Genomic DNA, 15,687 nt, shown 5'->3' on the forward strand with positions numbered 1-15,687 from the left:
GAGGCGCTGCCCTGCGTCATGTCCAGGCCAGTGCCAAAAATAAAAAGTCAGCTATCTGTAGACACCAATAACTTCTTTAAACACTCAGTCACGCACCTGGCGATTTTATCCTTGTCCCCGTGCAAAAGGCCAAGGGATGTAGGTGCTGGGTCCAGCAGCAAGAAGCATGCTATATTTACTCATGACTTCCTTTGAAGCTGACTTTTCACCAACACATTGGGCTGCAGCATTTTGTGCAGTGAACTTGGGGAGGGGTGTAATAACAGTAATAAGGTGAACCGGAAACCTTAGCTAAAAGGACAAGGAGATAGGACAGGAGGGGCCAAAAGGTGAGAGAGGTAGGTACATTGGGAGGATAGGTGGGAGAAAGAGATATGGGGAAGGGCTAATGACACATTCATCTGTATGATGCAAAGTGGGCACTACAATGGACAGGGGCTAGTTGGAGGCACATGGATTATGGCTCTGCAGGTCCTAGATGTCTGCCCTGCACACTGACACTGTTAGATTGCTTATGTAATCAAAGGAGAGCACATATTGATAGATTTTTGTACATCTGGATATTCTGACATTCTTGGAGGCCTCTAATCGTTGTGGAAAACCTTTTATTTTTCATTGCCCCATAGGCATGTGTACATTGGATGTTACCAAAACAGCTGTGTATTGTGTCTATGTACATAAACTATGTGTGAGACTAGCTCAGCCAACCACAAATGGAGCTCAAACAGCCTGCCCCGTAGCGAATCCCTGCTTGGGAAAGTATCAGGTTTTAGCTCTATTGTGAAGAAAACTCTCCATCAACAGGCTAGCCCTGCACACAAGGGCAGTCCACAACAAAATGCAAGGCAGATTTCCTTTCCCCAAACATGTTTGGCCTTCATGAGCCTGGTCAGTAAGATGTAGATGGTATCCTTCTAGTCACACCATACATTAATAGGTTTTAGAAGGCAGTCCAATGCAATCTAATTAGTCTACATTACACTTTCACTTAAAGGTGTCCTGTCCTATTGGCAAATTCACCACAGAAATCCTGAACCAACAAAATGAGAACACAAGAGCACAACAAAATATTTATTATCAAACTACCTCTTTAGTCCTTTATTTATTGGAACAGTGTATCTCTGCCCTAGTGTAGAGCTGTGCTCACGTGTCACGCTGGGTGATTAAACCGCACTCTATGCAGCCACAACTTGGCAGTATCTCACAAAAGTGAGTTCACCCCTCACATTTTTGTAAATATTTTTTTATCCTTTCATGTGACAACGCTGAAAAAATTACACTCTGCTACAATGTAAAGCACTGAGTGTACGGCCTGCATAACAGTGTAAATTTGCTGCCCCCTCAAAATAACTCAACACAGCCACTAATATCTAACACCTTGGCAACAAAAGTGAGTACACCCCTAAGTGGAATTTCCAAATTGGGCCCAATTAGCCATTTCCCCTCCCCGGTGTCATGTGACTAGTTTTACAAGGTCTCAGGTGTGAATGGGGAGCAAGTGTGTTAAATGTGGTGTTATCCCTCTCACACTCTCTCATACCGGTCACTGGAAGTTCAACATGGCACCTCATGGCAAAGAACTCTCTGAGAGTCTGAAAAAAAATAGGCAAGTGGGCAAGACCATACAGCGGTTTCAAAGGACAGGTCCCACTCAGAAAAGGCCTCGCCATGGTCGACCAAAGAAGTTGAGTGCAAGTGCTCAGCTTCATATCCAGAGGTTGTCTTTGGGAAATACCGTATTTGCTCGATTATAAGACGACCCTGATTATAAGACGACCCCCCAAAATCTGAATATTAACTTAGGAAAAAAAGAAAAAGCCTGAATATAAGACGACCCTAAAGGAAAAAAGTTTTACCAGTAAATGTTAATTCATGTAAACTATTTTTTTTAATAAAAGCTATGATTGAGAAAAATATTTTTTTTTTGTTTTTATTTCTTGTATTTTCCAACCTGTCCCCCAGTTACGCACATCTGCCCCCAGGCTTGCCACACCAATATGGCACTGTGGCCCATGATATGCCTTTTAACCCTCTATATGCCACTGTGCCCCATGGTATGCCTTTTGACCCCCTATGTGCCACTCTGCCTCCAGAAATGCCTTATACCCCTATATCCCATTCTGGCATTTAGGGGGTTAAAATGCATATTATGGGGCAGAGTGGCATATAGGGAGGTATAAGGCATTCCAGGAGGCAGAGTGGCATTAAGGGAGTTAAAAGGCATTATATAGAGCACTCTGCCTCCAGAAATGCCTTATACCCCTATATGCCACTCTGGCATTTAGGGGGTTAAAAGGCATATTATGGGGCAGAGTGGCATATAGGGAGGTATAAGGCATTTCAGGAGGCAGAGTGCACTATTAAATGCCCCCTTGACGCCACTCTGCCTCCTGAAATGCCTTATACCTCCCTATATGCCACTCTGCCCCATAATATGCCTTTTAACCCCCTAAGTGCCAGAGTGGCATATAGGGGTATAAGGCATTCCAGAAATGCCACACACACACACACACACACACACACACACACACACACACACACACACACACACACACACACACACACACACACACACACACACTTACTTACCGGTGCTTCCAATTTCCTGCTGTATTGCCGGGGCAGCGGGTTGACGTCTCATTTCGCGGCAGCCGGAAGGAGGTGGAGTTGGCAGCGGGGGTTTGTATGCGTCCGTCGCAAATACCTTCCCCGGCTGTCAGAGATCAGAGTTCCCCGCACCGGTGCGGGGAAATCTGATCCCTGACAGTCGGGGAAGGTATTTGCGACGGACGCATACAAACCCCCGCTGCCAACTTCACCTCCGGAAGCACCGGTAAGTGTGTGTGGGGGGGGGGGGGCGTTAAATTGGGAGGGGGGGCGACGACAGGAGGATCCAGGTCCCCTGCAGCGGTGCGGGGGATCTGGATCTTAGTCTCCTAATCAGACCTCTATTTGAGGTCTGATTAGAAGACGACCCCGATTATAAGACGAGGGGTATTTTTCAGAGCATTTGCTCTGAAAAAAACCTCGTCTTATAATCGAGCAAATACGGTAGATGTATAATTGCTGCCAGCATTGCTGGAAAGGTTGAAGGGGTGGGGGGGGTCATCCTGTCAGTGCTCAGACCATACGCCACACACTGCATCAAACTGGTCTGCGTGGCTGTCGTCCCAGAAGGAAGCCTCTTCTAAAGATGATGCACAAGAAAGACTGCAAACAGTTTGCTGAAGACAAGCAGACTAAGGACATGGATTACTGGAACCATGTCCTGGGACAGATGAGACCAAGATAAACTTATTTGGTTCAGATGGTGTCTAGTGTGTGTGGTGGCAACCAGGTGAGGAGTACAAAGACAAGTGTGTCTTCCCTACAATCAAGCATGGTGGTGGGAGTGTCTGGGTCTGGGCCTGCATGAGTGCTGCCCGCACTGGGGAGCTACAGTTCATTGAGGGAACCATGAATGCCAACATGTACTGTGACGCAGAGCATGATCCTGGGCCGCAGGGCAGTATTCCAACATAATGACCCCAGACACACCTCCAAGACGACCACTGCCTTGCTAAAGAAGCTGAGGGTAAAGGTGATGGACTAGCCAAGCATGTCTCCAGACCTAAACCCTATGGAGCAGGGCTCGACAAATCCCAGGCGCCAGGTCGCCATGGTGACTGAGCATTTTGCCCTGGCGCCTAGGTGTTTGTCAGCCTGTTAAATCCCCGAAAAACGCCCCCACGTCGCCACAATCGTGGTGATCACGGGTGCGCTGCTGCTGTTGCTGCCAAGGTGTTAGATATTAGTGGCTGTGTTGAGGCCACTCCGAGCCCGCCCACGGAATGATTCTGTAGGCTGCAATCGCGGTTTCAGCTGCCACAGGCAGCTTCAGGGAAGGGGGTTGAGTGTTGATTGGGTCCCCACACAAGTGTGGGGACCTGACACAACATCCCCCTGCTGCCTGATCGCTCCCTGAGAGCGACAGTGCAGTGTTAACCCTTTCAATGCCGCGGCATTTTAGGGGTTAATTCCCGTTTTGTACGGGGCTCTGCTGCTGGTGATCTGCCTGGAAGCCCAGGCAGGCCAGCAATAGCAGAAACGAGCCCCCACAAGCCCTTTAATGACTCCTGTAGGCATGGAAGCCTACAAGAGTCATCAAAGAGACTCCTCCCTGCAATGGCTGGTCTATAGACCAGCAATTGCGTCCCAGCTGCCAGAGGCAGCTTTAGGGACAGGGGGAGAGGGTTCTTTGGTCTCCACATGAGTGCCCCAACACCCCCCTGCTGCCTGATCGCTCCATGAGAGCGACAGTGCAGCGTTAACCCCTTCAATGCCACAATTGTGTATGACACATTTGTGGCACTGCAGGGGTTAACATTTGTCCCCACAAGCTTGTGGGGACTAAATATCAGTCAATGCTGTGCTCTAATAGAACATCAGCATTGAATGAATTAAAAAAAAAAACAACAAAAAACCGCACTGACCTGGAAGTCCAGGGTGCTTCCAGGTCAGATGCTGTGAGTTTAGTAAGTGGGCGGATGATGATCAGATCACTCCTGACCAACTGTTTAAAAAAAATCCTGGCTCCTAACTTTTTTAGCTGGCGCCTAGATTCACAACAAATTTGTCAAGCCCTGCTATGGAGCATCTGTGGGGTATCCTCAAACGTAACGTTGGGGGAGCGCAAGGTCTCTAATATCCACCAGCTCCGTGATGTGGTCATGGAGGAGTGGAAGAGGACTCCAGTGGCAACCTGTGAAGCTCTGGTGAACTCCATGCCCAAGAGGGTTAAGAAAATAATGGTGGCCACACAAAATATTGACACTTTGGGCCCAATTTGGAAATTCCACTTAGGGGTGTACTCACTTTTGTTGCCAAGGTGTTAGATATTAGTGGCTGTGTTGAGTTATTTTGAGGGGACAGCAAATTTACACTGTTATACAGGCCGTACACTCAGTGCTTTACATTGTAGCAGAGTGACATTTCTTCAGTGTTGTCAAATGAAAGGATATAATAAAATATTTACAAAAATGTGAGGGGTGTACTTAATTTTGTGAGATATATAGCACCTACCTGAGGTAGGAGCAGCCAATGAGTTTTAAGTGCTCTCGTTGAAATCAATGGGCACAGCTATCATATGCATTAAAGTACATATGACGGATCAAGTGTCCCTTTAAGAAATACTTTGCTTGGTGCACTTATACTGTTTAAATGCCCAGATGGAAGTTAAAAAAATAGAAACACTCAAACCTTGAACAGCCCTTAGTAAAGGTTAGGCATTCGTTTCCTATGGTGTCACAGCTATGGTGTCAGGAAAGCGGCACAGAGTGAACAGAAACAATATTAACCCTCCGCATAAAAATAATTGGGGAAAAAACAGCACAAAACACAAAAAAGTATATAGAAACCCTATGATGTCACTATGAAATTTGTAGGTTTCTCTAAAATGCCCCAAAAAACAAAACTGTTTCAAATACATAAACACAGAAAAAACTATGCATGTGAGATATTGCTGTACCTGACGGATGCTGCCGCTGCACATAAACGGGGTATTTATTTACCAGTGGCACCTATCCTGCTGGAACGATTAACTTACAATCAACTAACAAACTTTCTCTCTTCAAACTCTGTATTTGACCCTTTAAAATCCCGCTTCTGTCCACAGCATTCAACAGAGACTGCACTCACTAAAATTACTAATGACCTCCTTGCAGCTAAAACAAAAGGCCAATTCTCACTGGTTATTCTCTTGGACCTCTTAGCAGCCTTTGACACAGTCGATCACCCCCTCCTCTTTATTATTATTATTATATTTTATTTATATAGCGCCAACAGTTTACGCAGCGCTTAATACAATACATAAATTCAAGGGATACGACAAGACAAGAATTGACAGACTAAGACAAACCAATACATTCGGTGGAGAGAGCCCTGCTAGCAAGCTTCCATACTCATGGCATCCGTAACATGTCTCTTTCATCCATTGGTGTTCCTCAAGGCTCAGTTCTTGGGCCTCTGCTATTCTCCATCTACAGTTCTTCTCTCGGACAACTTATTTCTTCCTTTGGTTTTCAGTACCACCTATATGCAGATGACACCCTAATCTATATTTCTGCTCCTGACCTTTCCCCCTCTCTTCTAACTTGCCTCACTGTCTATCAGGAATTGCATCATGGATGGCATTCCGTTACCTAAAGCTCAACATCTCTAAGACCGAACTCATGGTAATCCCGCCATCTGCTCTGTCCACTTTTCCTGACATCTCTATTACAGTTGACAACTCCACTATCCAACCAACAGACCAGGTTCGCTGACTTGGTGTCACCCCTGACTCTGCTCTCTCCTTCATCCCTCACATCCAGTCCCTCACCAAATCCTGCCGCCTTCACCTGAAAAAAATCCATCCTTTCCTCACACAAGAAACCACCAAGTTACTAATCCACTCCCTTGTGATATCCCGCCTGGATTATTGCAACTCTCTACTGACCGGTCTCCCCCTCTTCCGCCTTTCACCGCTTTGATTCATCCTCAACACTGCAGCTAGATTAATTTTTCTCTGCCGCCGCTGCTCAACTATGCCAATCACTTCATTGGCTCCACATGGACCCTCTGGACTAGAAGTGTGTAGGGGGGGCAGTCTTGAATTTAAAAATATATTAAAAAAATAAATGTAACCATTTCAGTGTTGAGGTACGGGCAATGAGGTCAACGGAGGACACTGTCTACATTCAGGATCAGCTAAATTCATCAAGTCTGTCCTAATAAAATAATTAGTCATCAAACGCTACCTGTTCTTAATTCACCGACCCTCATTTTATAATAGCAGGACAGAACAGGTAGCCACCATACTGCCTTTTAGAGGTATGGAGAGGGGCTTTAACATTTTTAACTTTTTGTGGCCTACTGATTTAGAAGAAAAACAATGTATTATATAGTATATATATACACACATACTTTTTAACATTATCTGGGAATATAAACAAAATATTATGACTTTTCAGGCTCATATTTATCAAACATTTCCAGTTCTCCCACAGAGGGACAATTTTTGTTGTATGTTATGTTGTCAAATATACTGGAGGTCCCTTCAACACCAACTAGAGGTGATTGGCTTTGGCCTTGGCCTTGCTGGCTGTTAGTATGGTATAAGTGCGTACGTTTGGTTCATTTATAGAGGGTTACCCTTCTCGGTTTTAATGCTAATTTTGAAAAGTACTGACATACACCACCTAAATATCATAGCAAAGCATTATAGGAACCTACCCTGTTACTCCAATACAGCAGGGTATGAATACACGACTGCACGGCCTAACGGGACCTATACCTCAGTCACACCACATATACACGGCAAAGCACCATGGGTACCCCACAGCAAAACACTTCGCAGGACATCGCAACATGAACGCTAGCAAAATAATCCATCCACAGTAGTGCATCATGGGTACACAGCCTACCGCTACAGGTGCGTGTAAAGGAGAGAGTCTTCCGCACTGACAAACTATACTGCGCCACAGGTTCGTATCTATTATTTGAGGTCATTGAGCAGTACGCTTGATACCGATAAATCTGGACTCTCTTACCATCCGACAGCCGCAGCGCTTCCTCCTCCCACCGCTGTCACCGGCTACTGACCGGAAGGGCGGGAAGCGCAGGCGCCGGACTCGGAGAGGCGTGGTCTGCTGTCAATAATCACGTGCTACGTAGAGGAAGTGAAGCTGTCATTGGATAACGTTCCTGAATGAGAAAAAGTGAACAGTAGTAATTGGCCAAAAAAAAAAAACGCTGCGTACCCTGGAGATCCCGCCTACTTGTTTGTAAGCGTTGGTTTCCATGGCGAACGAACGCGCTGCTGGGAGCTCCGAACAGGTGGCTGACAGCAGGGCTGCTGCTGGTGACTTGCGCCTTGTTATTTATCATTGAGAAGCAACTGGCCCAAGGAAAGGCCGTGTTGTTCTAATGCTGCGCTCGTCGTGTACCGTACCTCGTAACTGGTACGGCCCTACGAGTCTTGGCGGCAGGGGGCGCCCCTCACGAGTGCCTGCATTGGAAAGTGTCAGCTGACTTTATCTTAGAGATCGCATAGATCCTGTATAGAGTCCTGCAGAGTTTTAATGACAAGAAGTTTGGATCTGGTGTGGAATATGAGATCTGATCTAAATACATACAAACATTTCTTTATTACAAAACCTTGTCTTCTGTCTATTCTACTGGCGCCAAGGTGTTGGAGAAGCTTGGGTGTTGTCTCCATCATTCACACCCTGAAATGTGGTGCTCATTTACACGTGTACATATTATGGCACATATTACACGTGTACATAAACATTAGGTGCATGAATGCTGCTCTTCTAATGCATTCAAGTAACTGGTTTTAACCCCTAAAGCCAGGGCTTAATTTACAAACTCCACAGAATAATTGACAATGAATAATTGACAATGAACCAATACCTGGTTGAATATACGTATATATATTTTTCATTTCAAAGTCCTACTTACACGCCCCTATTTATCTGCCTCCTTTACCCATATAGAGGTGATACTGCATCTAGATTTATTTAGCATGGCATAGATAAAAGTATTGTTAAAAATAAAGCATATTTCTTACTTACAGAATAGTAGTCAGGTTTATAGGGTCCATCTTGCTCGGTTATCTTGGTCATGCTTCTTGCAGAGAATTAGCCACTGCAGACACCTTGTGTTTTAAAGTCTTCAGTAAGCTACCCAAGAGTGAGGAGGTGCTTAAATAAGAGTAGTCCAGCACTTTATGTGCACAGATTATATATATATATATATATGCAATTGTATGTTTATAACCAGATTCAGTGTTGTGTAAGGAACTCTGGTATGTTACTAATGCAGAGCACTTCAGTTTTCAAACCAAGAAGACTGGTTGGTTTTCTGGATCCACGGTTGCTAACAGCAGTGTTGCTAGTGACTCTTAGGACTGGCTTTTGACTGTACATGTTCGTTTCTTCACCCCTGTAATCTTAAATAGCCATTATTTACAGATTTTCAAAAATGTAAACAGCTCAACAATGCAGATCAGTTAGCATTATTTGTAATACACAAAGGCATAACACTATTTTGCAAACAGGGATTGCCGGAATCTAAGAATCTGCACAATTGGAGCATAACCAAAGGCCTTCGGTAATCACACACACATACTACATGTACCAGACCTGTCACAATCTCAAGAGCACAAAAAATGAAATGAAAGAAAAGCTGCGCAAAAAATACATAAATCTGTGCAGCTGCTCAAAAATATATATGAACACAACACATGCAACAAGTTAAAAAACATGACAAAAACTTTTAAGTAAAAAGGAGTTTTCGTCATTTAGAGTCGTGTGAAAAAAAAGTACACCTCTTTGAATTCTATCGTTTTACATATCAGGACATAATAACAATCATCTGTTCCTTAGCAGGTCTAAAAATTAGGTAAATACAACCGCAGATGAACAACAACACATGACATATTACACAGTGTTATGATTTATTTAACAAAAATAAAGTCAAAATGGAGAAGCCATGTGTGAAAACTAAGTATGCCCTTACAGATTCCATGGGATATAAGATGCTAAGTATCAGACAGTTGCTGCTAATCAAAAGTCCTAAATTAATTGATCATCAGCAAGTGTGGCCACCTCTATAAATACTGTACTTTTGTTAATGGTAAATATATGTAGCTCATGCCCTTGCAGCAGCTCCCTCCTTACATAGGCTTTCACACTTAGGGCTGCTGAAAACTGTATATGCCCAATGCCGCCATTCCATAAATATTGGTACATATAATAAATGCTAGAAGAAGACGTTGTTTTACTTATATATACATTTACAATAAAAATTTACATTTAAAAATAAACCCCCCAGGATTTGTCCCTGAATATGCTTCCAGATAAATCCACCAGAGGGCACTATTGGCACAATTATTATTATTAAATTACCGAGAGTTGGTACCGTGTTAGCCGTAGAATTACAGGAGACAAGTGGAGTTTGAATGATACCTTTATTGGCTAACTGAGTAAATATACATTGCAAGCTTTCAAGACCTCTCAGGTCCCTTCATCAGGCATGTTATACAATAATGTGAAAAACCTCTCTTTAAGTATCAGTCAAATAGCATGGTTACAATTGGGAAGCAGATAACATCAAAATGTCCAAGACAAAGTTCTTCGATCAGGCAATAGTGTTAAAATCAGAGGTGGATTGGAGTCATAAAAGGAGGTGTCAGAAGGTATTCACAACTATAATGGGGTCAGGTTGTGTGCATGTCTGGTTTGTTAATCTACAAAGTGATAATGGGATACAAATTCCCTATCCCGGTTGAGGCCAGCATTTAAAGAGTTAAATTTAAGTATTAATTTAACCTCCCATATTTTTCTCTCCCTCTGAGTTTTGAACAGTCCCATTAATACAGCCAGTCTGATGTCTCTGATGCTATGTCCATTTTGACAAAAATGTTCTCCCACTGGTGTCTCTGCTCTCTTGTTGTTGATGTGGAATCTGTGTGAATTAAACCTTTTATGCAATGGCTGGCCTGTTTCACCCACATAGAGGGCTGTTGGACACTTTGCACACGTAATAAGGTATACCACATTAGAAGATTTGCAGGAGAAGGCACCATTGATCTTATGGCGTGTATTTGAATTTGGTATAGGCACCATGTCCACAGTGTGGATGTGTGTGCATGTTTTACACCTTCCTTATATTTACTCAAGTAAGCCAATAAAGGTATCATTCAAACTCCTATTAAATTACCGGTATATTCAGATGGTATAGCAAAACTAAAATTGACAGACTAAGACAAACACATTAGGTAAAGAGGGTCCTACACACAAGCTTACAATCCAGAGATTTAAGAAGTTTCATTTTGTAACTCTGAAGACAGTAAGTGAATAAAGTAATTTTTACTCACCTGCACCTTCTCACTTCCTTCTTCACACCTTCTAGCTATTCTTTAGTAGAGAGCTGGACCCTGCTTTTAGATCCTTACCTATCAAGTGGGAACAGTCTGGGGATTAGAAAATGATCCCTGGCACTTTAAGGCCAAAGGAAGATAAAGGAAGCTGCACTCTTACACTTTACCAGACATTTAACTCGGTAAACCAGATGACCAGTCTGTGCCTGCTGTGAAGTGAGGATCCAGCAGGGTATTATGGGCACATCCAGCAAATGACTGACCGAAGATACTGTTTTTGTTGCCTCTTTGCAACAGTCCTGATTTTGCAAGGACTTTTTGCTCTTTGTTGAGCCACAGAGACTCTGTAAAGCATGTCGGAGGGTTCCTCTGCTGAAGAGATCGATGGCGGTAATGGCCTTTCGACAAGCTTTACTGAGTCTCCGCGGTTCAGTGAAGCTGTATCTGAAATACGTGTCTTCTTTCTCCTGACCAGGCCTTCCAGAGTGTTTCTTCAAAGGGGCAGAGCCTTCACTCACACCCACTTTTGCCCTTTTGAGGAAGTGCTCCATGAAGCCTTGGTCAGCAGAGCTGGTACCAGGGAGAAAAGCACAGAAAAAAGAATGCAGGAGAAGAAGAGGTAAGAGAGGAAATTAAGCTGCATAAAAGGAGACAGGGGCACAGAAATGGTCGGCAGAGAAGGAAGGGAGACATTGAGAAAGCGTGTAAGAGATAGTGGGTGAGAGAGCGTGCGTGAGAAAGAGTGAACGTGACAGATTAAGAGAGTGTGAAGAGAACAAGTGAGAGTGTGAGCGAATGTGAAGGACCATGATGAGTAAGTGGGAGTGTGAATAAGAGTGAGTTAGAGTGTGAGTGAACATACATAAGAGTGAGCGAGAGAATATGAGAGTGTGTATAAAACTAAGTGGTATACCACTGTCAGGATCATTACATATTGATGGGAGTTATACCGTACCACCTTCAGGCTCAGTATATAATGATGGGAGTTATGCCTTACCACCCTCAGTGTCTGGCTTACTATTTAATGATGGCAGTTATGCTATAACTTTGTAATTGTCAGGCTTGCTGTATAAGGATGGGAGTTATGCTGTGCCACTGTCATTATTTGGCTCAATATGTAATTATGGGAGTTGTGCGGTACAACCATCAGCACCTGGATCACTATGTAATGATAGTAGTTGTGGCGAACCACGATCAGGCTCAGTATATATTGAAGGGAGTTATACCAAACCAACTTCAGGTTCAGTTATGCTGTACAACCCTCAGTGTCTTGCTTACTATTTAATAATAGAATTTATGCTGTATAACATATGTTAGGCTCACTGCGTGCTTCTGCTCACTATGAACTGCCCTTTATCATATCTATTTCTGGCTAACTGTATGCTGATGAGGGCTATTCAATAAAATCTGCATGTGTTAAATGGGGATTATAGTACACAACCTCTAGATTGTCAAAGGTTACTTTAATGTGCCATTGTCCCTAACATACCATTAAATTCATGCAAAATTCTTACTCAGAAGCAGACCAGCACAGATCATGATTAAATCACTGGTTTTGGGGAGTGACCTGCTGACTGGGAAGCATAAGCCTAAACCAAGACTTTGATCCTTTAGGATTCTGGAACAAACACCTTACCAGTGGGCCATTAGCTATGAAATGGGACTCGTGTCTGAGCTTTTAGGTTTTAAGCTTTGAGGGGGGAAGTTTTTGATAAATTTCTTGTAATAATTAGCAAATCCTAGGAACCATTGAAGAGGTTTTAAAGCGTGTGGTTGAGGCCATTCGGAAATGGTAGAGAGCTTTTTGGGATCCATTTCAAATTCGAGGTGCAGATATGATGAATCCCAAAGATGAAACCTAGAGACTTCATTTTTCGATTTTAGCATATAACTGATTCTGGTCTAAGCGTTGCAAGATTATACAGACGTGTCTCCGATGAGACTGTAAATCAGAAGAGTGTATCAGGTCTTGGTTTTCTCTGTAAGCCATGGGGACTGGTGAAGCTGAGACTGAATGAGTCTAGGGGCCTAGAATAATAGGAAATCTAGGAGACGACTCTTCTGAGCACAATAAAGACAGAGGCCTTCAGTCATTCTGGAAGTTTTTTCATCTTGAGAACATTTTGTAGCCCCCAATTGCGTGGTTTGTGGAAGCAGAAGCTGATGGCCCAGGAGTGGAAACAGGTGGGAGAGAATGAGAATAGACTCAAATCCTCAGAGTAAGATGTTTGAGCAATGATACATAAAACACTCTAGGTATCCGAAGAAAAGTAGGGAGCAATAATTCATAAACTACTGGATCGATTCATCGCCGAACTTGAAAAGGACCAATAAATGGAGGAGCCAGTTACATGGATGGAGCCTTTAATCTGATGTTTTTAGTAGATAGCCAAACTCTATCCCCTTTGCAGGGCCGGTCCTACCATGGAGCAGAGTGGGGCAATTGCTCCAGGCGGCACTTTTGAAGTCCTTTTTTTTTTTAAAGCGGAAGAGAGAAAAGGCGCCGAGTGGTTATCGCTTACCAAGTTGTCAGTACCCGCTCGGCACCCCTCTCTCTCTCCTCTGCGAGCCCTCTAGCTCGGCCTCGGTGCCGGCTTGTAATGCTGAGCGCCGGAAGATGACTTCATTTCCGGCGCTCAGCATTACAAGCCGGCACCAAGACCGAGCAGGGAGACTCTCCGCAGGACTGCTAAAAGGTAAGTACAAAGGGGGGGCAGATAAGGGTAGATAATAGGGAGGGAGAGGAAGGGTAGATAATGGGGGGCGCCATTTTAAACTTTGGATGATAACCGTAGGGGCAGAAAAGAGGGGAAATCTTAGAGGCCTCATGGAATATTCAGCCCACAAAATAAGTTGAGCCCAATCAAATTAGTGGTCATCAACAAATAATCGAAGAAATTGTTCAAGCAATTGATTATTTCTTTCAGAGATGCCATTGGTTTGTGGGTGGTAGGCTGAAGAAAACGCCAAAGAAATATCTGTAGATGAACAGAAGGTTTGAATTGAACTCCTCGGTTGGACACAATCTGAGCTGGAAGCCCATGAAGACATACTATTTCAAGGATAAATATGGAAACTAACTCCACAGCAGTAAGTAACTTGGGAAGAGGCGTGAAATGTGCCATTTTAGAAGAGTGGTCGACTATGACTAAAATGACTGTATTCCCTTCTGAAGGAGGCAGATCTATGATAAAATCCATTGCCAGGTGAGCCCATGGGCGAGTGGGTATCTCAAGCAGGTGTGTGCAATGCCTAGAAATAATGTTTCTGGTCCGGTGAGCACACATTTTCTCTTTCAGTAGCAGAGACAAACAAGGTGGCAATTTTGCTGTGTACCGGCAGGCGTGATTGGAATTCCAAAATGTATTGGAATAAATGAGAAGACACTTGAGTAGTAACCGCTGCAATGATTTGTGAAGGAGCGATTATGGGCTCATGGTCCACAATATCATTAGTGTCATTGACAAATTACCTGGATAAGGCATCAGCTTTAACATTTTTGGACCCTGGACGATACAAAATGATGACGTTGAATCTGGACAGGAACAAAGATGCATGTAATACAACCTCCCCAAGTTTATCCTCACTGCATATTTTGGGACATTGGAAGGATCCGCAACTGCCTAGTAGAATTAGCACTGCTTGCATTTTGCTTTAGGTAGAAACCATTCTACCAGTCAGAAGTAATAAATCTTAGCTATGTATACTAGAGACAAGCTGATATACTGTATTTACTAATCAGTGAATAAAATATTAAAATATGAATTAATTAGGATCAGTACTTCAGGTGTTGGTCCCAGATAATGCAGTGCTGAGTGTCCTTACTTATCAATAATTATGAAGTGAAGGCTGTCCCTACATCTTTATATGGACAATGGTCTAGAAGTGGACAGATCACAGCAGAGGCAGGACAGAGATTAACATTACTCTCTCCAGCCATAGATTAAATGGACCACACTGGAGGCTCAGCTGCCATACCTGTACCCACAAGTACAAATATTACAACCACAGCGAATTATTTAGCAGATAAATTCTTCAAGATAGGGAAGAAGATGGGATCTATAATTAAGGTACAAAAGATGCTAATAAGGCACACTACAAATAAGTTGTATTTTCATTTTAAAAAGACAAAATTCTTTCAGAACAATAGGCCTCAGATCACAGTCTACAAACCCACTGAACCCCCCGACAGAAAAGAAGAAAAAAAAGAGGAGAAAAAAAACATCCAACAATGATCACTTGTTGTACCGGGCTGTGTCCTCAATGCCACTCCCAGGAAATTTTAGGTACTTCTCCTTTTTGCCTTTGTACAGTATTTCAGGAAGTCCAGCAAACAGATAAAGCCACAGTGTTAGGTATGTTATATGAGATTTTGTTTGGTTTTTTTTAAAAAGAGAGAGATCCATTAACTCCCAGAAATGTTTTGTGCATTCACTCATTGTATCACAAGTTGTTTATTTAGATTTTTTTTATTTCACTATCTTTCTGAAGAAGGTTCAAAGTGTACTAGCCTGAGTCTAGGGCAGTCTTGCATTAAACATCTCTCACTATTTATTCATAATAGCCCCACACTGAAGGACAGGACTTGCTACGTAAGTGGCAAGCAAGGTATGTGTAAGGCTGCCTGGTTTGCCCAATAGCCATCCCGTGTGTGTGTCACTAGAATTTTGACCAACAATTCCCATGTTTTTCCTGATTTGTTATAATATTTATATTTCCAACAACGCTCGCACTCTGCAAATGTCTGTATTCTGACAGGTATTTCTCTTAAGACCTAATTATGA

The 15,687-nt window shown here is 43.2% G+C and overlaps 1 protein-coding gene across 2 annotated transcripts in view; it reads right to left on the minus strand.

Moving 5' to 3' along the window:
* Positions 1-7,611, minus strand: part of SCAPER (S-phase cyclin A associated protein in the ER) — a 115,741-nt gene extending 108,130 nt beyond the window's left edge. For both annotated transcript variants that reach the window (XM_053464558.1, XM_053464557.1), the window contains exon 1: positions 7,569-7,611. In XM_053464558.1, coding sequence (XP_053320533.1) covers positions 7,569-7,571 — 3 coding nt within the window. In that variant the 5' untranslated portion in view covers positions 7,572-7,611. The remainder of the gene's footprint in view (positions 1-7,568) is intronic.
* Between the last annotated feature and the right edge of the window lie 8,076 nt (positions 7,612-15,687).

Source organism: Spea bombifrons, chromosome 4, assembly GCF_027358695.1.
Source record: "Spea bombifrons isolate aSpeBom1 chromosome 4, aSpeBom1.2.pri, whole genome shotgun sequence".
Taxonomy (NCBI): Eukaryota; Metazoa; Chordata; class Amphibia; order Anura; family Pelobatidae; genus Spea; species Spea bombifrons.